Raw genomic sequence first — 22,337 nt, 5'->3', positions numbered from 1 at the left:
TGATTTAATCTTTGCAGGCTTTCTTCTGATTATTTTTCTGGATTTTTTTTTTTTTTTAATTTATTGGGGACTTAGGGATGCAAAGTATTGGCTCAGATGGTCCTTCGGTCTGATCTCATCTGGCGTCTTGCATCAGGAAAGAAATGGCAGAATAAAAGAGGTTTGACAGTAGAGCAGAAGCGGAATCAATGGGGGGAAAATATCTGTCAGGGTAAAAAATTAATTAGAGCAAGGAGATGAGACCACATCAACTGCTTTTTTCCTCTGCTCTCTGTGACTAGACTTGATGCTATCCTCAGAGTTCCTCAGCTGTGACTAAGGATAAACTTAATCTTACTGAGAATTTGTTAGATTAATGCAGTCTGGCTCTGTCAGTGTTCTTGGGATAATGAATGAGTTTTGTTTCTTGCTTTGGGGGAACCGGGTGAAATTTCCATAGCTTGACAGTGAAGAGCAGAGGAGGATTTTTTTTTTTTTAAAAGAAGCTGCTTTAATCACTTTAATACAGCATTTCTGTTTTAAGAGCTCAGACTGATGTACCTAAAAATATTCTTCTTGATTACTGGCTCATACAGATAATTTTAAGTCAACTATGAGCATACTCCTTTTGGGGTTTCTTTTTAAATAAAAATCTAAAAATGGTTTTCATGCATTCATAATTTAGTATATTGTTCTTAGCAATGCTTTCTTCCTCTTGTTGCCTTGGGTTGTTTTATCCAGATCTGGACTACCAAATTCTCTGATCCTCAGCATTAAATCTTTGAGTTTCAGCAAATCTTTGAGTTGGGTCTCAAGTACCAGCAAATGGGGAGCATGAAACTTGATGTGAGGCCAGTAGTTGGAAGATCTTGGAGCTATAACTTTCAACAGGACTCCTCAAGTGGTATCAGGTCATCTGTTTGGGGACTTGAGGGCAGAATGGAGTTTGATTTCTCAATGAGAAATACTGTTCCTTGTCAGCACCTCAGCTGTTGCTGGATAAGCTGTGCTGTGGTGTGTCTAGTAAAGGAAATACTTCCAGGGAAGATTTTGAAGTGAGCTTATCTGTGAAAGAAAGTTGTAGCATCACTGGGATTTATCCTTCAACCAAATCTTAAAGGAGTCTTGTAAAGGGAAAGTGAGATTTTGGGATTACACTGTGATTTGTCTCTGTGTGTGATGAGAACGCTTTCTTCATCTTCCTCTCTTTACCTTACACTTTGAGCGAGTCTGATCTCTGTTAACCAAGTCTGCCTCTGAGAACTGGGAGAAGTCAAGTGGAATTTTTTAGCTTTCCAGTGAAAAGGCTGGATGGATTGATGATTCAGTGTGGAGAAGAGAAGGCTGTGGGGAGACCTTAGAGCCCCTTCCAGTCCCCAAAGGGGCTCCAGGAAAGCTGGAGAGGGGCTGGTGACAAGGGCAGGGAGTGACAGGCCAAGGGGAACGGCCTGAAGCTGCAGGATGGGAGATGGAGATGAGAAGTGAGGCAGAAATTCTTCCCTGTGAGGGTGCTGAGGCCCTGGCCCAGGTTGCCCCGAGAAGCTGTGGCTGCCCCTGGCTCCCTGGCAGTGTTGAAGGCCAGGTTGGATGGGGCTTTGGGCAAGCTGGGCTAGTGGAGGGTGTCCCTGCCCATGGCAGGGGGGGTGGAACTAGATGGGCTTTGAGGTTCCTTCCAACCCAAACTAGTCTGATTCTGTGATTTTTAAGATTATTTTGCTTTGCGAATGTTTCTTGGGTTTTGGGTGGTTTTTTTAATTGGTGATGCTTTGAAAATGCTAAACAGCAACTAGTATGAACTCAGAGATTGAAGTGTGACTTTTCTGGAAGAATCCTTGGACAAGATGTGAATCTCTAATACAGAGAGACAAGCATGCGCCTAAGAAAATGAAATGGGGAGGTAAGGCCTGCTTCTCTTGTTCATCATATAGTACAAGTGGCACAATCCCAATTTTCCTTTTGTAGGTCACTCTTGACTGTTCCCTGAGCCGTTTGCAGACTCTACCTGGCAACAAAAGACCTCCTAATCCCATGCTGGCAGGGAGATGATTTGTGTTATCTAATGGGTCTCTTCCATCCCTGGCTCTTGTGAGAATCTCCCCAGTGACTTGTTACAGCACACGGCATGCAGTGCTGCTTCTCGTGCTGCCAGCGGTAGCTGGTAGCAGGTATTCTGTACGGGCTGGTGCAGAGGAGTTGTTGGTACCCACTATTAATCAACGTCCTGAGCGGTGGTTGGCGTTGGACATAGAAATCTCTAGTGCACAAGGCCCCAGAAGCGGGACGAGGCAGTCTTCAATAATCAGACAAATGACCTTGAAATCTCTTCAGTTGCTGCTGTCAGATCAAAGTTGCTGGAACTATGAGATTAGCGTATTGATTTCATCTTGCAGATGAATGCTCTTTCTGAAACAAGTGCTAGGCACTGAGCTCAAGACAAAGAGTTTCGATCAGGTTGACTCAATTAGCTGTTGAAAGCTTTGAATTTGGGCCCTCACAGTTAAGGGCAATTTTGCTGATAGGGACTTCACAAGTTCCTGGCTTTTAACTCAATTATGTGTCTTGGATACTTTGCCAATGATTTGGTTGCTGATTTAGGATGTTGGTATTTGGGCATCTACTTGTTTCTGTGCTGAACCAATGATCAAACCTTTCCTTTTAGGAGTTTCCTATTTCTATAGATCAGAACAGACTGCTTCTTTCTGTCCCGTAACGTATTAAAACATTGTGGCTTATCAGAATTAATGCGGATGAATGCTTCCGCTTATTGCCTTGTACAGCAAAACACTTCTCTCCCTGCTCTTCCCCCAGCCTCCCAGAAAAAAATCAAGATGCAGGCTCTGCAGTCTGTAGTGAGTTTGATGGTTAGAGGGGTGAGTCCAGTTGCAGCTGGTGAGTAGCTAGTTCAGTACAGGAGCCACCACTGATCTCTAGGTCCAAATTCTTCCAGAGCCGGTATAGCTGAAGGAAACAATCTGAGAAAATCAGATATAAGCTTAAAAATTCCCATTGGAGCTGGTTGCCTTTCTATCCAGAAGTGTCCATGGATAATCTGTGCACTTAAGCCATGGTGTCTGAGCCGCAGCTGTGTGATTAGGAGCTGATAATGTGGACTTTGTTTTCCTTAGATCAAAAGCTTGAAAGAGCGGAAAACTCATCTAATGAAACCCACGCTTAACGACAGAAGAGTTTCCAAAATTGATGTTCACGTGTAGTGTTGGAACAAATGGTTTCTTTGGTTAATCACTTTCTTAGCTTCTCTCTGCTTCGGAAAAAAAACCTCTTGGACGCCTTGCATGTAAATTCCTACGGTGGCATGGCATCTGACAACTCTGTGTGCCAAAGAAGGGAGGAGAATCCACTGCCCAGCTGAAGAGGTTATTTCAGACTTTACCCTCACTTTTAAAATTGTGTGTCTTTTCTGGTAGGGCTTTGTTTGGACTTGACTTTTAGCTGTTAGATCTTGATCTTAGAGAAAGAAAAGAGGCTGGAGACCACCTTTCTGTATCACAGTTACTTCTCTGCTGTCCGTCACCTTTCAGTTGTTCTGTGTAAACTATGCAAGCTTTTTTTTTTTCTTGCCAAAAAACTCCTTCTGAATTGTTTGAGGTTTTTCCTCACTTGCTGCTAGTGTGCGTAGCAGAATCCCCCTCGCTGCTCCAGCCAAAGCTGTGCACTGCAGATTTGCAGCATTTCCTCCCCCACCTTTATTCCTCCAAGGATAATGTTAACATTTTTTTTTTTGTCCCAGCAGCATGCCAGAAATATTTGGCCTAAAGAATGTCGTATGCTACTGCATCTCTGACTAAGCTGCCCTGGACATATTTGTGTGTAGAAATTTTTCCAAGAGATTAAATTAACCCAGTAGATTTTTTTTTTTTTTAAAAAAACCTGCTTAATGAAACAAGGCTGAAGTCTTGACTATCTTATCTGCTTCCTTTCATTATAACCCCCAGCTTGCTTACCCAGTTGTTTGCAGTCTGTGTTTTAAGCAGCCAGTTGTTCTTGTCTGTGTGTATTACCTTGTGCTACTTCTCCCTGCTGAGCTTCATTTTCCTCTTGAGGTCACTTCTGCATGTTTCAAGATTATTTTGAATTCTCATTCTGTCCTCTAACTTGCTTGCAATCACTCCCAAATTAATGCCTTCTGTGAATTCGATAAACACACAGCCAGCGAGACGGAATAGAAAACAAGTGGAAAGATGTAACAGAGTGGGATTCAAATTCTGCAGATTCTCAGTTGAGAAATTGGTTCATTTTTTGGCAATGTTCTTTATTATTGTTATATTTATTTCTTCAAGTCATGCACAGGAGCTTAACGTTCCGCTGTAACGTTCTGAATAGAAACTGATGTAAAAATAAAACTCATCCAAGAGCCCAGGGGCTCGATTCCAAAAGCAAACGGTGAACTGTGGCTCGATGGCCCTTGTTGCTCTGCCAAGGTGTGCGGGGGGAAGATCAGCTGTTTCTTTCTGCAGGTTGTGGTGTGCCAGCTGCCCAATGAGGTTTCCCTTTGTAAGGGATTATTCTTACAGGGAATTTAGTTTGTAACTATTGTGTTAGGTCCGTCAGAAATACAGTTTGGATGTTTAAGTACTCACAAAATCGTGTGTGACATTGCTTTAGCGATGACTAGCCCAGGGGCCTGTGCTGAACCTCCGTATGGGGAAAAGCGATCAACATAATTGACAATAGATTAATTTCTGTGTGTTTTCTCTCTTCAAGCTGTCTGAAAGAGGGCTTATAGCAGCAGGGCTTCCACGGGAGAATCGGCATATGCATCCACATCACTTTAGTGTGCAACAGATGGTATATGAATCCTAAGGTGATTCATCCGGCTATTTTTTGTAGGGCCGGGGATAGTTTCTGCCATTGGAAGGCAGGGTGGTGTGTGTGGGGAGGCTGGGGAGAGGTGAGATGGTGTTAAATATTGGGAGTGGCTCTTTTAAAGAGGGAATATTTAAAGCCTGTAACCCTCTGGACAAGGTGTCTGTTTATATAATCTAAACTTGTGAATTTCTGAAGAGAAGATTTCACTGACTTTTCCTTTTAATTATAGATACAGTGGGAATTGTGGGCTTTAGCTTCTGCCAGGATTTTTTTAAAGCAGGTTTGTTGTTTCTTTAAAGGAGAAATGGTGATGCTTCAGTAGTCATGACAGAGTTAAAACTGTAAGCAGTTGATATTAATACTAACTTGATCTGGTGACTATGTAAAGAAAACCTTGGTCTGTTTGGAGAAGAAATGTCTTGGAACTGAAGTGCATTAAGACACTCTATCCAAATGTTGGTTGAAGCAGATATTTAAGCAAGCCAAGCAGCACCGTATTTTTCCCCTCTTTTTGTGAAATGACTGAAGGTAGGGCAGGGAAGCTCAAAGAATAAGAAAAAGAAAATCTTTTCAGATTTTATGGTTTCTAGACAGACTCCCTCCAAGACATCTCAGTGTGTAGTGGGAAGGGAAATGATTTGCCAGAAGACTTCAGTGTTCTTCAGGGGTTGTGACTTATGAAAGCAAATTATTTCGTGGGTTTGGTTACATCCCCTCGCACCTCTAAATAATTAAATTGGACCGTTTACACCAGTGGCCATGTGAGGAAAAGCCAGCTTGTTTGTGGTGCCGCAAACCTGTTACTGGGATTTATAGTCTGTGCTGCAGTGGGAAGGTGTTGGATTTGCTCATCTCTGTCCCTTGAGGGTTGTAGCTGTTGCTGGGTCTGGAGTGAAACCCTCCTCCTCCTCCTTGCAGCCCGTGGCTGTTTGTCCTGCACCAGCTCCTGCTCTTGTTCAGCGCATCTGTGGGGATAAGGGAATAAGGGATTCAGGAATCCTGCCCATCAGAGATGCGTTGCTTCCAAAAACCTACTCACCAAAGGGAACATTTGCTCTACCTTTGCGAAGGCAGCTTTTTAACTTTGTGGGAAACCCGATTATGCCTGTGGAGTAGAATATGTTAAAAATTCACATGGGAATTCAAGTTTTGACTTGGGAAAATCTTTTTCTCAAGGGCTGTCTGCTGGATTCCTGTTAGTTAGCACTTCCACAGAGTTAACTGAACTTTGCAGGTGGATTAAAATGTTGCTTACGCATGATATTGGAGATTTTGTTGGAAGTTTTATACTAAGATTTAAAAAAAGAATCAACCAGAAGCCCCCCAAAACCACCCCCCCTAACCCCAAAATCTTGGCTTAAATTCCCCTGCTCTCTTGATGGCCACCCTTGCAGAGGACTGACATCTCTGGAAGCTTATTTGAAGAACACAAACCAAGCTTTGGCTTGTGCGCATCTAACTGCCTTTTATCTGTACCTGCAACGTTTGATGGCTGACGTAAGTCATACAGCTCTTCCTTGCCAGTGGGAGATGGCAAATTCCAGCTACAAGGAGGTTAGAAAAAAACAACCGAAGGTGATATATTCTTGAGTAACTTCAATTGTTCCCTAAATAATTTGCCTACAATTAAGAGTATTTAAACATACTGAGATGAGGTGGATCGAGATGTTTCAGTTCCTCCATGTCTTGCTGGTCCCCTCCAAGTGAAGATGACATGGAGCAGGAAAAAGTTGTCCATTGAGTATAAGTTAGGCTTTGTCCCAGCTCACCTGTATCGTTGGTCTTACAGGAGCAGAAAGTAACTGTTGTGACAATGATTGTTTTAAAACGAACCTCGTATGACTTGTCTTTTAAGGAAAATGAGATTGCAAAGTAGTCTGATACATGGCTGGAATGTTATGATATGCATAGTTTATGTAGATCTCGGTTATGAAATGAGGATCTTGACATAGTTTGATGTCGTTTGTGATTTTACCTGGCCAAGCTGAGTCACAGTTACAGAGGAGCTGCAGCATCACAAATGGCTGCATGAAAAAGGCTTCGCCTGTGTCTCTGTGCCTCTCAGGTGTGCCTGCACATGCTGCAGTGACACCTTCTGATGGCAGTGCCGACCGACTTCCTAATGCTGAACAGCTGAGTGAATATCCCAGTCATGAGCGGCAGCCATCGCCGGGCTGGATAATGGCATTTTTAACAGCATCTGAACCTGCTTATACAAAAAGGTATAGTGAAGATGTTGTCAAAGGAAGGGTGAAGTTAATGGAGTGATAAGGACTGCAGGCATTGTGGGCAGATGGTAAACAAGCCTCTCGACAATGATGCTCTTCAATCTTGTCTTATGCTACTGTGATACTACAGCAGGGACTACTATTTGTGTGACAAATACGGAGAGCATGACATTGAGGAGATGTGCAGTGAGATGTATTTTAAAGCAACATAACTACCTTGTTTTTTGAGTCAGAAGAACTGTCTTGTTTATAATAATTTGTTGTAGGGGTTGTCAGACCTATTGCGTTTGTTCATTTAGTTCAACTAAAATTTCTGAGTGACTTGGTAGAAACTGGAATGATCAATTTATTTCAATTTTCATCTCGAATCACAGATGCGTAAGAATAAACCTAGTGCTTGGGAACGATACAGGATCCAACTTTTTTTCAGAAAAAATGTGCCTACTAGTGACTTTGCATTGTAAAGTCAAATAACTGCTCTTTGCTTGTAGGAAGTTTAATTGCACAGTACGGATCTGTTGGACAAGGAGTGAAACTCCTCCTGAAGCCATTTTTAAATCACTTGCTTAAAACTTGCACTGAAATTGTTCCTTGAATCTGTGTTTCTTTTTTTCTTCTTTTAGTGGGGAAGACTTCCTTGATCACCAGGTTCATGTATGACAGCTTTGACAACACCTACCAGGTAAATTAATCCATATTATTGTCTTCTGTAAGGCCCCTCTGTTGCCACGGCTCCTGTTGCCGGAAGAATCCATTTGATTGCGGTGGATAAGAGTTGGTATCCTGACCAAATTCTTAACCGTAAAATCTTTAGGCTTTGTATTTTAATAACCTTTCAGAATGGCATTTCAGTGTTGGATTCTGGTTGAGTAGCTTATCTGCTACTTGCAGCAGGAGCTGTGGTTCTTAGGTACCCCCAAGTAATAGCAGTTGTTAAGTCTACCAGTTGTTTTTTTTAACTGTTTGCTACCAGACCATCACAGATCTAATGCCTCTGTGGGGAAAATGTAGCAGGTACCCAGCTCTTTTAAAAAAGAAGCAAGCTGAACTGCAAGAGATTCTGCAGTGGGGTGAACAAGGACTTGTGGAGCAGAAAGCAGTGGATTGTAAGGTTGGGTGTACTCTAGGATGCTATTTTCACTGTCTGCCGGAACAAAGACCACAAAACTGGTTGTTATGGACATCCCTGTCCTGTGACTGCTTATTAATGCTTATTTATTTATTATTTAAACAAGATTGGCAAGGTTGGGGCTGAAGCAGTGGTTGTCTTTTATTCCAGTTAGCCCTGCAGCCCCCTCACTGCTTCGTGTTTGACAAGTCAGTTCAACTTGACGCGAGCTGACTTTTCTAAATTCTAGGAGAGCTATCGTCGTTGTCCACTCCCAGAATTTAGGTTGAGCTTGAAAAGGTGGCAAGCTATGAAAGTATTTTAGCTTCATAAAGTGTGTCTTCTCCAAGCAGAACATGTTTCATGACTTGTTTACAGTTGGTGAATACACCAAGCTGAGAAAAATCTGTTCCCTGATGAATGTGAAGGGGGTTTTAGGGGAGTGGGAGGAGGAGGTAATGGGAAAAAATAAGAAGAATGCTGTGACTCTTCTGTTCCTTAGTGTCTATCCAAGTATCTCGTTTAAATCTCTTTACCCCTTAATGATTTCCTTCCTGCCTCTTCAGTAATTCCTCATTGCTGCTGCTAGGCAAGTTGGGTAGAATGAGATGTAAGCTGTCCCTTAACTACAGGAGAAGCAAAGCTTCTATGGTGTAGGAGGGTTAGAGTACACATCATTGCTCCCGAGGGAGCAAACATCCTTTCAAATTCTACCCACTGTAATTACATGGACATGTGAATGCAGTTCTTTTATTTAATCTGGGGTTTTTTCCCACAGTATTTTTCTTTCAGGTCTGCTCCTTTTCTCTATGGAGCTTGCGTCCTAGTTCTTTCTTGAAGAGGTTTGACCCTCTGTGCTTTATGATAATATAGTTGTCTCCATGGGAAGTTGGTCTGATATAGTATACTAAATGATTGCAAAATGAATGAGCGGGACTTAAAACAATAAGAAATCTTAAGATAGCTTCAATTTAGTTATCACTGACGCGTGCCTAGTTTGGGTGTTAATGTACTTGGTATAGTGTCATTCATCCAAAGACCTCTATTTTCCTGAAGTCATGACTGAGATAGGGTGATATGTCCTATTTAGCTAGAGCTGGAAGAAAGAATGAGTCATAAAAGCTCCACTAATTTGGCCAAAATCACACCACATGTTAGTGTCAAACCAGAATATAAATTTCTTGATGCCCAGGATTATTTAGAGATCTCTCAAAGCCAAGTACTTGAATGATAATACATATCAAATCGTGTACGTGGCTAACTGTAGCTGTAGGTGAGTTGATGGATGATTTGCTTGTTCTGGACATTCCTGATAAATTTTGAATGCATATTTTTTGAAAGCTGCCACAACCTATCATTTGAACAAGGTTTTTTGTGTTCAGCTGATAAAAATAGAAAGCTGTCGTTTAATAAAATCTGTGCTGTGCATTAGTTTTGTTTTGCTTGCTACTAGATAAGAGGAATTCAGCTGTTGCCCCCATAGCTTATTAATAAGCTGTTTTCATGAAAGCAACACTTGTGAATCAAACAAGAACTCGTTGTACTGTGTCAAGGAAACCCAAACACCTGAAATAAAATTGTGCCGTTGGTGGTGTATATTTTACCAGGAGTCATTCTTCTCCATGGACGTGCTGGGAAAGATTTTCCTTGTTCTGTGGCACCGTATACGATGTATAATGAAAGACCAACGTTGGCAAACATGATGATTCCCTGTGTGAAGTAGGAGAATTACAGGCCAGGCTTCCCTTTAGCTTCAGCCTCTTGGAGGAGGGGAGAGGGAGGACAGTGTTGAGTTGAAACGCTGGCCTGTGACTTGAAAGATAATTTAGGTTCTTGCTTTGCCTCAGGCTTCCTTGCATAGTCTTGGGTAATTCTGTGTCAGCAAGTATCGCCTATAAAATAGGGTAACAACAGTTCCTTATTAGGCAGTAGTGTTGTAAGGACAGATGGATTAAAACATGTTCTCATACACGACCCCATCCATAGTGTGGCTTATTTTGTTCTGCTTGTCGTCTTTAAACTTGGAATTGGGACTCACAGTACCTCGCGTCATGTTCAGAGCATGCCTAGTTCTGCTTGTTCCATGCAGTGCACAGCATTTCACAAGTAGGTTAAACCTGTCTCCACCTTAATTATGGCAATTAGCTTAGTTTCATGTCCATGTATTTTTCCCCATCAGTAAGCAGACTTTTCCTCTACTCGGACATTGCACAGCATTTTTTACAAGTGATCTGTAGAGATCCCCCAAGCTTTTTTTGCTCCTTTTGTCAGAATTGTGACAAAATGCCTCTTTGTAGGTTACCTATTTTATTAAAAGTTTGGGTTTTAGAGTGCCTGAATCCGCTCCTTGATATCTGCTGCTTCTCTGTTTCGTTGTGATATGATCAGAACAGAGAAATACGTTTGGCTGTAAGTTATTCCGTGTAATTCTTAAAGCTTGCGGGGGGCTTAGGTCAAGAGCCATTTCACAGCTTGAAAGCAACAGACCTGCCATGCGTTCTTCTCACCGTGATTAGCACAAGTATTTTCATCACGCGGATCTAAAATAAGTTTTGTGCTTGGCCTTTCTGTTGCATCTCCCATGCCGTGAGCAAGTTCAAGTGCAGGAATCTTGCCAACCCGATGCATTTCAGTGTGGCACTTCCATTTCCGCCGGGCATACAGAGACTTCTTATGGCAGCGAGCAAGCTTCAGAGCTCTTGCTGCCGTACAGCTGTGTGGGAGGGATGGCATGAAGTACAGGCTGAGGCGGGTTTTGAGCTTTGCAGCTGATGTTCCAGCTCCTACTGAGAACAGAAAAAATCTGAGTCTCCAGCAGTTTGTCAGCCAGAATGGGATCCTGCCTTCTTAAGATCTTAGGGGGTTTTGTAGCTTTTCTTCTGTAAAGCAAAATCAGATAGACACAAGGGAAAATAGAAACATCTTTGAGGCAATCTTCCGAGGAGTACCCTTTACCAAAACAATAGAAAACAGAAGCAGAAGGGAAGCATGTTGTTGCATTAGTCTTTTGAGGCTTCTCTCATCTGCCTTACAGTTATCATCTCTCTGCCTTACAGTATCATCTCTCTGAACTGGTAATGTCACAGTTCTTGATGAAAAATCACTGGATAGCCATCTTGGGATCCACCATTATTTATTTTTCCCATATGCATCCCTGGTACTCCAAATCTGCTGTCCTGATCCAGCCAGGGACATGTGTTTTCTGATGTGTTATATTTAGTTTCAAATGGAAATTCAGTTTGGATTGTTCAATTCTGCTTTTTTAATTCATTTGCAGCTGTATTTTCTGTATTGCTCGCAAGCAGGCTGGCTGGATCTATTCTTTATTCCTACCACGTAAAATATCTGGCAGAATACAAGGAATTAATTATGGGGATATATAGTGAGGGCATAATAGCAGTCTAACAATATGGAGCATATACAGTAAAATAGACTCTCCATTAGAAATACCTGCTTCAGTGTGGGAGAGCAGGGAAGAGATTTGTATCAAACCTCTTTGCCCTAGCTGAGAGACTTAGCTGTTATCTGTGTATTCTCTCTTTCCCCCCCCCCCTTTTTTAAATCAATTTGTTTGGAACGTCTTCCAGGCTCTATTGATGTTGCTGAGCGGTGCAGCTGCTTGAGATGCTCGGTATCTTGCTGAAGCCAGGGCAGCCTTATAGCCTGAACAGGTCGGCTCGGTTGTATCCCTGCTGCAAACAAACTCCGAGAACTTGGATTCACCCTCACTGCAGCCTTGAAAAATGGGGTGAAGATCTTGTATTTAAGAAGCAGCTCTTGAGAGTGCTTAGTAGTGCTTTGCTCTTTCTCTTAAGCATACATAAGGATGTTCAACGCGAAGCTCCCGCTAGTGTCTAGAAACTTGGATGCAGCTACGCTGCAGTGAGCTTTAGTATTAACTGAGCTTTAGTAATTGTTGTAATCTGCTCTTGTGTCGCAGCAGGTGTGAAGAAGATGTGAAGCCTTAATGAAAAAGGCTTAAAGTTAAGATATGTTGAGATATTTGACAGTTGGGAAGAATACAGCATGCCCAGATATCCTGGTTCAGCTGGTGAACACTAACTTAGGTCATATGTGTAAAAATCCTTGCTGATACCCATATGACTGTAGGGATGAGACTGTCAATATGCATAAACTGAAGTTAAAGTTAACAAGTTTTATGCTTTAAGATACTGTTCTGCTTATGGATATGAAGGAAACTGCTTATTGAGTGTTACTTATAGGTAGAGCTATATCTCGAAAGTAAGAAAACCAGCATATTTTTCTTGCAGATGTGCTACAAGTGCTGAATTCTGATGCGGCAGTAATGCTCGCTCCCCTGAGAATCACTACAGTCGTTCTGATGTTTTATTTAAGAGGTGGTGTTTTTTTTTCTTCTTTTTTTTTTACAGGCAACGATTGGCATTGACTTCTTATCAAAAACCATGTATTTGGAGGATCGAACAGTGAGTAAGATTTTTGTCGCACTTCTCTATGTACAGTAGGAATGAGGATCGGCATCTGTTGTAATTGTGCAGCCCACAGTTCTGAGATCACTTGGAAGTACAGGCTGAGCCTTCATCTACCAGCTGCTTCCAGATGACAAGTGCTATGGGGGCAGCTCCCTTCTCTGCTTGGGGAAATGGGAAATCATCTGCGGAGGGCTCCTGAGTGCTGTTTTATGAACGGCAGAAGGTGCTCTAGTGTCATCCTCTTTGAAGAAAGAGATGATACGGATAGTTTGAGGGGTGCGTAATGGTGGGAATTTGGAGAAATCTCCTTCAGTTTTTGATGTCACGAGACAGAAGGATAAAATAGAACTTGCCAAATGCTGCCAGTTAATAGCTAGCTCGATAGTTCTTAATATTATTTAAAAAGAAGGTTGCCTTCAACAGTAATCCGCAAATGATACTTGTTTCTTAGCTTAGTGCGGCACTAGTTCCTGAAATTAAACCACTCCTCTGTGGAAGCAAGTCTGTGGTTTAAAATGAGCTGAGATTCTTAATTAAGAAATTCAGCCATTGAGCTATTTGCAGAAGCAAATTGTTCAGTGCTGCATAAGCTTATGGTATTGTATAAACCCACAATAAATGTGATTGCATTGAAAGTGCTTGAGTGACGGAATGCTCTTGCCCTCGCAAAATGAGCCCTTGTGCATCTTGCCGTACGAGTTGCTTTTAGTATATCTTGCCTTTTCTTTCAGAACCCTGATGGTAAGAGATGTTCAACCTCATCAGTGTGCATGTTACTTTGCAGTGTGGCTAAGGCTTAAATATAGAGCAATAACTAGCATTTTATCCTCCTCGAAAAATTCACATTAGTAGTTTTTCCAGTGCTTTGCCAGCAGCTGAAGGCTGTTCCTTGAGAAGTGAGGTCTGTGGTTTGATTCTTCCACCAGCGACCGTCCTCCAGGCCGCTGGAGGTTACACGCTTGAGGAGGGATAGCAGCAGAGCGTGAAAATCTTGTGTAGGCAGAACTGCAGGTGAACGTTTGCCTGGTCCTCTCAGTTTGAAAGCTGAGTAATTCTATTTCTCCCCTTTTGGAAGGAAAGTGTTTTTTTAAAAAGTAAAGACAGCGGAAAGCCAAGATAGGTGCACATATACCAGTTTGGCTACTACTAGCGCTTGGGAGAGATTGCTGTAAAGGAGACAGTATGCTGCTGCTCCCAGTCCCCAGTCATGTCCTGCATGAGTTTGTAGTTTTTATTTAGCTTTTTTTTCAAAAAGTAAAATTTATTTACTCTTTTATTTTTAGTGGCAGTTTGGCTTTTTTAATTTTCTCCCACCCACAGATCAGGTTGCAGCTGTGGGATACTGCGGGTCAGGAACGTTTCCGTAGCCTCATTCCCAGTTACATCCGTGACTCTGCTGCTGCTGTAGTAGTTTACGATATCACAAGTAGGTATATTGCACTGGGTTTGACCTTTTTCTTATTTTTCTTGCTTGTTTGACTGATTTTGTTAGGTACGGTTGCAATTATGGGACACAGCAGGTCAAGAACGGTTCAGGAGCTTGATTCCTAGCTACATTCGTGACTCCACTGTTGCAGTTGTTGTTTATGATATCACAAGTGAGTGGGGGGAATTCTGCATTTCTAATACTCTGCCCCTTTCATCCTTTAGCCTAGCTTTGCATGTCCTATCACGGTCATCTGCTTGTTCTTCATTCTGGCATGAAAAAAAATACGTTTTCTTTTATTGTAGTCAAGTTATAAGCTAGCCACATGATCGCTGCTCTTGTAACGTATAAACTGTCTTACAAATGACATCATTTTGTAACCTTTTCCTATCGCATTCTCCTGAAGCCTTGAGTCCTGGCTGGTCTTGTTGCACTTTACCCTCTTTCATCTGCTTTTTGATTGTAATATCACCTATGACTTTTGGTCTCAAACACCTGAATCATGTTCATAGATATCTGAATTCTTAAATTAGAGACTTTGCACTGATAGCTGTAGCTTGCTTCACTCCATTTGCCCTCCCTCCCCCCCCCCCCCCAAATATGTGGGCATGGGCTGGGGGGAAAACACATTAACATCACATTTTCATTTGAATCAGTCACTTTCACATTTTGCAATATGTAAAACTTAACCACTAAGCCCTTATCCTTTAACAATTGCTCTTTCATTTCTTACTAAGGTATGTACATTTTTGTGAACTAAAAATATTAGTGCTTTTTCAACCCTTCTCTTTCTGTCCCTCCCCTCAGTCCAGAGACCCCTAGCTTACTGGCTCTCTGTATTTACAAAGAACAGAAATTTTGTTTTAGGAGAACTAAACCTTCAGACGCTTTTCAGTTCTAAACCGGAATTGACTGAGAGCAACGGCCTAATTCTATACAAATGCAAAAGCGCTTGTCCTTTGATTTATAAATACTAGAAGATTACAGCAGGAATACGGGCTTTACCTGTAAAAGCTTTAATTGTTAAAAATAGCGCTTTCATTTGAGCTAAAATTACAGGTTAGCTGTGAACTTGGAAATTATTTTACTGACCTAGCAAATTCAATATTGCCAAGTAGTAAAGAGAATTAAGACACTGGCAAGCGTTCAAGACTTGACTGTCTAGCATACAATATATTACTATGCAGTAGAAGCCATTAAAAAAAATCAATACTCGGTCAAGAACTGCTGCAGAGCCCCTCCCTTTTTTTAAGTACTGAAAACTACTTTGGCAACTCAGATGCTCTTTGTGTAGCCAGCTGGCAAATGCTGAGCTCCACGGCAGCTTCTATACAACTCATTTTTCCTTATGGGATGCAACTTTTCAAACAACGTACTGTCTCATTAGATCAGGATAGCCTAAAATTTTTTATCTTGCAGCTTTTAAGGGTGTATCATTAAGAAAAAGTGTCTATGGATAGGTGAAATTTGTATTTCTGGTTCTATGCAAATGATTTGGAAACTATTTTGAACTCGGTGATAACAGGAGTTGTTAGTATGTTGTCTAACCCTGATATTTCCTAGAGAAAATCCTGAACCTAGAAAATAAAAAGTGATTAAGCTGTACAAAATGTGTAGCTGGTATTAAGTACTTTTGAGAAGCAATGAAACTGTAGGAACATCTTGTAGATGCAGAAGTCATGAGCAGTGTAGAATGCAATATCCCGTTAATCCCCATTCTCTATGTAAAATATTTTATGTTGAACTAAAAAAAAAAAGAGGAACTAGACTAAAACACAGTGATAAGACTTCCCATTTTAGAGGCTGTCAAAACCAAATTATAGATCACTCCCTGGCTTTGAATTCACCTGTGAGGAAATACTAGCCCATTTTAAGTTAATGCCAAAGTTTCCATGTACTTCAGCGTGGGAGACTTAGGGTTTCACTTGCTGATTCTTCATCACCCTATTATGCCAATTCCAGAGAATATGAAGCTTTTATTTGAGACTTACAGATGTATTTACCAGTGATCTGCAAAGAATACCTGCAGTGATAATCCTCTCCGCTGTTCTCTGTTAGATGTAAACTCGTTCCAGCAAACAACAAAATGGATTGATGATGTCAGAACGGAAAGGGGCAGCGATGTCATCATCATGCTGGTGGGAAATAAAACAGATCTAGCAGATAAGAGGTATGGAGGAATAACTCATCTTTCAAATGCTTTTCTTAATCTGCTATTTTCTCCTAGACAACTATTTTAAAAAGACCACTTGTATTTATTTTTTTCCCCCCAAATGCTCAAGCTTGTTTTAACTGTGCTGCAGGTGGCTGTGACTAGAGAAATCTCAATTTTAAAACTGCTTTCATTTGGTTAAGCACAAGTTTCCAGCACGATGCTGCGAATGACTTGAGAAACTGTCACCAACTTGTTCAGATGTCAGGAGAGCACAGAGTGTTAACTACAGCCTGCATCAGTGAATGAACAAGCTAAAGTTGTTACAAATATTCGTGCTTAATAGATTTGCTCAGATGAAAACGATAAGTCCAAGCAATCTTTCCTTTTAAAACTCTTCAGGGGTTTTCATAAGTTGTCAAACTTAAATATTTGTATTAGAATTTGTGCATCTTCAGCTTTTGCTGCATTGTGTACTCTGCGTTATGGTGGTATTAACACAAATGAGTAAAAAATCACAAAGGTAAAACAAAAGCATGAGGGGGAAGTATTCTGGATTTGATTTGAAATCCTTGTTTCCTCAGAATTGTTTCACTTATGACCCTTACTTCAGATTTAGAACATCCTGCGAAGAGTTGTTTATGCAAACATACACCCCTCATATACCTCATGATTTTTGTTTGGCAGTTCTTAAACCAAAGTTTCTCCCAGTTTTTGCTGTAGCAGACTGCTTAATGGGTGGGACGCCTTGCCAGGGGAAAACAGCACAAATTTCATTTGATACGAGGTGGTTACACTTCATCCTTTGTTAAAATAGTTTGGTAGCCTGCTGCAAGTTGACAATTATTACTGGGTATTAAAAATCTGTTGATTGCTAATTGTTCAGACCTAAAAGCATAGCTTCCTGGACAGGGATTGGGAGGAGTCTAGTTGGTTCTACTGGAAGGCTGAGTTCTCCGCTGGGAGCCAGGTGTGCTGTAGGAGTCCATCCGATGCGATGAAATTATACTTGTCTACAACTGTGCTCAGCGTCTGGCATCTGTATGTAGGGAAAAAAAACACGAAATGCTTTCAGAACTGTAATGAAGCAGTCGCCTCCCTGGGTTGAAGATGAAAATCTTAGTTTTCAAGATGTTACTCTGTTGTTTCCTCCCTTCCCCCCCCGCCTAATTCTGTGTTATCTTCCCCAGACAAGTGTCCATTGAGGAAGGAGAAAGAAAAGCCAAAGAGCTGAATGTAATGTTCATTGAAACTAGTGCAAAAGCAGGATACAATGTAAAACAGGTGAGTAATGTTGTGGCTACAACCAGCCTGGAGACTACTTCTGTTTGTGCACTGTAGGGTGTGAGAGGGACGTTTGTAGTCTGCACACAGCAAGCAATGTCTCGGAGTTGACTTGGGGGCTGAGGTTCGGAAGGATCCCTGATCTTGCAGCAAACGACTTGCAACTTCTTTCCCCTTAGAAAAGAGGAATTATTGAAGGTTTGTGGGTACAGAATCATACCTTTCTGGATTCTTGATAATCCAGATTTGGTGTTTCGACTGAAGAGATTAAGGCATGAGCCAAAAAGTCAGGGAAATGCAGGTCTGAGGACTGTTTCTGATATTGATTCAGTGAAAGAATGTGGGCAAACCAGTCAAGGAGGAATGTTACGGCTTAAAATGCTTCCACTGTACAGTGAGGCAGTGTAAACTGGTGTTCCCACTCTGCTGGAAAGCACTGAAGATGTGAGCAAATGTTCTTGGACAGACGCAGCTATTTATTTCTGCTAGATGATGAGTTGCTTTTGAATTGGGGAAAGCAGCGAAATGTCTTTTCAGCAACTGCAACAAAATTAGGTTTTATATTGTGAGATGAGCTGCGGCTCCTTAAATTCTGACCTGCTAGATGAAGTTTTAGCACTTGTGTTAATGAAGATAAATCACTTGGCAAACAACAGTGAACTGGTGAAAGTAGTAAATGCTGCGGAACTGATCTGGTGTTTCCATGCAAGAAATTTTGTTTGAGCTTATTAGTTATGTAAGCAAATATGCTTACTAGCAGATCATGAATAGTGAGCACGTACATCCCTGCTGACTCAGTGCATAATGGGATACTGCTTTTTCATGGATCTAGCAATGTCTCATGTGGAATCATGACGCTAAAGCATTTGGCAGCTGGTCTTATGGTGGGAGGAAAAGCAGTAGTGCGAGGTGTAGAAGACATTCATTCTTGGGTGTCTCCATAGAGCAAACGTGCACATGCACACATCATGTGTGTGGTTTATATATATAGTTACACAAATAGTTTGTATGCAGAATTGTACAAGGAGTTGCTAAAACAGGGTTATAAATAATTCCCTTTGTACGTTATAGACAGGACTAAAGGGTCTGTTATTAAAATGTCCCTTGACTTTACATATTACTAGGAAAATTGTTCCCTATATAATGGAATAATTAGACACGTTAACTGTGTTTCAATGCTTTAGCAAGCATAAAAGTGGTCGCTTCCAGGGTCCACCAATTATCCTGCCACGACACAGAGACTGGCTTGTAATTAAAGCTTGGATTCTGTGCTGGAATCCTTAATGTTTACTTAGACTGGGGGTGTGCACTTGAGAGCAGTTGCCCGGCTGAGAGGAATGACGATGATGATGAAGCTCTGTACTTGCTCTTTCCTTGAGGGAGCTGCTGTGCAGCTGACACATTTCCAGAAGTCCGTGTCCAAGCCTGTAAGGTAGCTTGTGGCTTTCAGGGCCAGTTGGAGCCCTGATGATTTGAGATGCGAGTAGGAAAATCTTGTATGGAATGCCTGTAGTCTGTTTTGGCGTAAGATACTGTCGTTTAATAAAATGTATGCTTTGTAAAGCTACCGCAGCCTTCATCATGAAGGATGGTAACTCCATTTAATACATTATAAAGGAGCAAACTTTGCCTTTTTGTATTTTATGCTGAAGCTGTTCAGGGATTGTACTAATGAGATTGTCAGAGCATAAAGCCATTTCTGTAGCTGTAGCCTCACTTGCCGTGCTCTCTAGAGAAAATCCTTAGTTGTATAACAGAGGTCTAGACAAATTATGCCTCTGATTTTAATTGCCAGGTTACATGCTGTAAGACTGCTTCTGTGAGAAAATAGGTTTGGTAATTCAGCTGCAGCAAAAAAAAAAAAAGTGGTGGTGGGAACCTGGGGGCTAGTTCCCTCTGTATTAAATGGAAGATTTGGTGTTCTGAGACGTAATTCTCATTCTTCACTAATATAATAAACAGTACTGTCTAAAAAACTTGGGGCTGTTACATAGCACTGCATCATAATCCGAGTGAGTACTTCATGTAGTGTGAAGTCTTGTCAGAATTGGACAAGAGGACGGATTTTAAGTGGCTTCGTTCTCTGTGTAAAATATCAAAACAAAAGACACGAGTGGTTATTCAAAAAGAACTAAAAATGGATTTTTTGTCGGCGTTTTGATCTTTGTGTTGCAGGCACAGACTGGGATTTTCAGGAACTTCAAAGCTATTCTATACTGCAGAATATTTGAAACTTTCATTTTTTATTAGTTTAATAAGTACTTTTTGAAACAATTCTCAAAGGATAAGACTTTTAATATCACTAGTTATCTAGTTCTCTTTTTTTTTTTTCCACTTTGCTATTGAGTGGTATGAATTTATTTTACTAACTCGTCAATAAATTCTTCCCCAACGAAATGGGAAAGAATGTGGGTGTTGGTCTCTTTTCCCAAGTAACAAGCGATAGGACAAGAGGAAATGGCCTCAAGTTGTGCCAGGGGAGGTTTAGGTTGGAGATTAGGAGAAATTTCTTCACTGCAAGGGTTGTCAGTCACTGGAACAGGCTGCCCAGGGCAGTGGCGGAGTCCCCATCCCTGGAGGGATTTAAAAGCCGTGTAGATGTGGTGCTTGGGGACATGGTTTAGTGGTGGCCTTGGCAGTGCTGGGTTAACGGTTGCATGCGATCTTAAAAGTCTTTTCCAACCTAAATGATTCTATGATTCTATAACTGTGGAATGGATATCCTTCCCATAACCTGTATAAAATATTTCTTTAATAAGCTGAATGCAAATTTAACCTTCCTGTGACTGATAACTTCTGTCCGTAATATATTCTGATTCTGCAGAACAATTACTGTCCAAGTTAATTTCCATACAGGATTTTTAATTCAAGTGTCAAATTATTTAAGATACAAAGTCCGTATTTTGACTACATATAACGAAACACATTGATGTAAAAACCAAGATCACCTCAGTGCTGGATATTAAATATTAATGTAAAGGTGAATCTTAGACTAATGATGACTCATTGATTTGCCCACTAGGGTATAGGTTCAGATTTAAGAATTACCGTGCAGCTTTGATACTGAGTGTGGCTGAAATGAGTAGATTAGGGAATACGAACTGTTTAATTTTTTTTTTTTTCTTCCACGCAAAACTCTTGCCTGCCAATATTAAAACTTCCCCGGTTGTCAGTGCTTCCCTTGGCAGCAGATGTGGGCAGCCCAGAAAAGCTGCTGTTTCTCCATTGTCCTCTCTTCCTCTCCTGGATCTAAATCCTGTGCCCTGGGTTAAGGATAGGGAACGACACGCGTTGATGCAGAGCAGCCGTTCAGGCAGCTCAGGAGATGCCGTGGGGCGCTCGCCAGTACGCTGACCTCATTCCAGTCTTGGTCAAACATTGAGGAATAATGTGATCTCACAGTTGGTGAATCTTAGTGCTATTTGTATTGGCCCAAGCACGAGGGTTCTCCAGGGGAAGGTGTCCACAAGGTTTCGGAATCAGTGTTTGCCCCATGAAGCATACAGAAGAAGTTTAATTTCTTATCCTGCTTGGGGAGGGTAATGGCTCAGACTTTTTCACTTCTTCACTTCTCGGCCGTGTCACTTGTTTGCTAGCTGTCAGTGGGAAGCCAGGGTACTTTTGACCTTGTGTGCTACTTTTAGCTTCTTGTTCATCCTTTTCTGCTGGAAGGCAGGACTGATGAGAGGAGAGGGCACTGCCTTCAGCTCTCTGCTCGCTGTAGCTGTCCTACAAATCCAGAGTGCCTGGCTTTATAGCGTGACTCCAGAAGGTGAGTTGTGCTGCGCTTCAAACAGCGTGTATTTCAATGCCAGGATCTTCTCCCAACAAAGAAATAGAGGGGAACATACTGCTGACAGGCTTTTTTTTGCCATTCCCCTGTGACATGAAAGGGGACAGCTCAGAAGATGGCACCTCAGCTAACGCAGTACTGGGGACTGAGGTGGAAGCGAGTAACCTGTGCCTTGGTTTAGAGGCTCAGAGGTGGATCTCCACGTAGCCACTGCAGAGAAGTGCAGAGGATTTGCAGCCTGCGTACGTGCTAGCTGAAACCTGGACATGGCAGGCTTTCATTTTACGAATTCTCTGGCATTTCTTTTCCCCAAAGACCAATCTGATGATCTGCTGGGGTTAAGCCTCACCTCTTCTAGTCGCACACTGTCGAACTAGATTGTAATGTACAGCTGTTGTGTACTGTTGGATCTGTTAAGGTAGATCTCTCTCCAGTCACCAAGGTCCTATACACTTACTGTTTTACCCGGTCCTTTGGGGAGAGGGTGTTGAAGGAGAAATGAGCGGTTGATATTACAGAGTAAAAATGGTGATAGTATTATTCTGGGGTTAAATTGATGCAATAGAGGGGGGGAAATTGGCTTTTGGATCCTGCAAGTTTCAGCAAAGACTGATTGCCAGGGGAGCCTTAAGGCTGAGGAGAGAAGTAGATAACTTGCTTCATTTAATGCAGAGAATTGTAGTCTCTGATACATTTGATTTGTCAGCCCTGAATAAGCTTTAACAGAGTTTGAGATTCCTGCTCTATCTCGGCAGTCTGTACTTCAGGGAATCTTATTGTTAGTCTGTGGATTTCATGCCCAGAATATGTCAGGGTTCATTTTGCTGTCTTGGAGAGAGAGAGAGAGAGAGGAGGGAGAGCCCTGAAGACCTCCTTACAGCAGTACCTGGCATGCTTCACATTTGCTCTCAAAGAGCCACAGGCTGAATATGGTATTTGGCAGAAAAACTTTCTCACGGCAGCAGCTAAAGGACCGTGGCCCCTCGAGTAACCCTGTTTTCACAGAGCTGGCTGCATCTAGCAGCTTGGCTCTTTCTCCTCTCTTTTGATTTTTGTCTGTCTGACGGGCAAGAATTATTCTTGCACTGC

At 41.7% G+C, this 22,337-nt stretch overlaps 1 protein-coding gene across 4 annotated transcripts in view; it reads left to right on the top strand.

The window, feature by feature from the left end:
- The window catches only part of RAB6A (RAB6A, member RAS oncogene family), a 62,648-nt gene that overhangs the window by 30,396 nt on the left and 9,915 nt on the right, over positions 1–22,337 (top strand). For 2 of the 4 annotated variants that reach the window (XM_054835373.1, XM_054835355.1), the window contains exons 2-6: positions 7,658–7,716; positions 12,534–12,587; positions 14,086–14,191; positions 16,078–16,189; positions 17,362–17,455. In XM_054835373.1, coding sequence (XP_054691348.1) covers positions 7,658–7,716; positions 12,534–12,587; positions 14,086–14,191; positions 16,078–16,189; positions 17,362–17,455 — 425 coding nt within the window. Of the gene's footprint in view, positions 1–7,657; positions 7,717–12,533; positions 12,588–13,913; positions 14,031–14,085; positions 14,192–16,077; positions 16,190–17,361; positions 17,456–22,337 lie in introns of all 4 variants that reach the window. The other 2 variants (XM_054835380.1, XM_054835364.1) reach the window with 2 other exon arrangements.

The sequence above is a fragment of the Grus americana genome, chromosome 1 (assembly GCF_028858705.1).
Source record: "Grus americana isolate bGruAme1 chromosome 1, bGruAme1.mat, whole genome shotgun sequence".
Lineage (NCBI taxonomy): Eukaryota > Metazoa > Chordata > Aves > Gruiformes > Gruidae > Grus > Grus americana.
The sequence above is the reverse complement of the archived record's forward strand: the minus strand, read 5'-3'. Positions and strand labels throughout refer to the sequence as shown.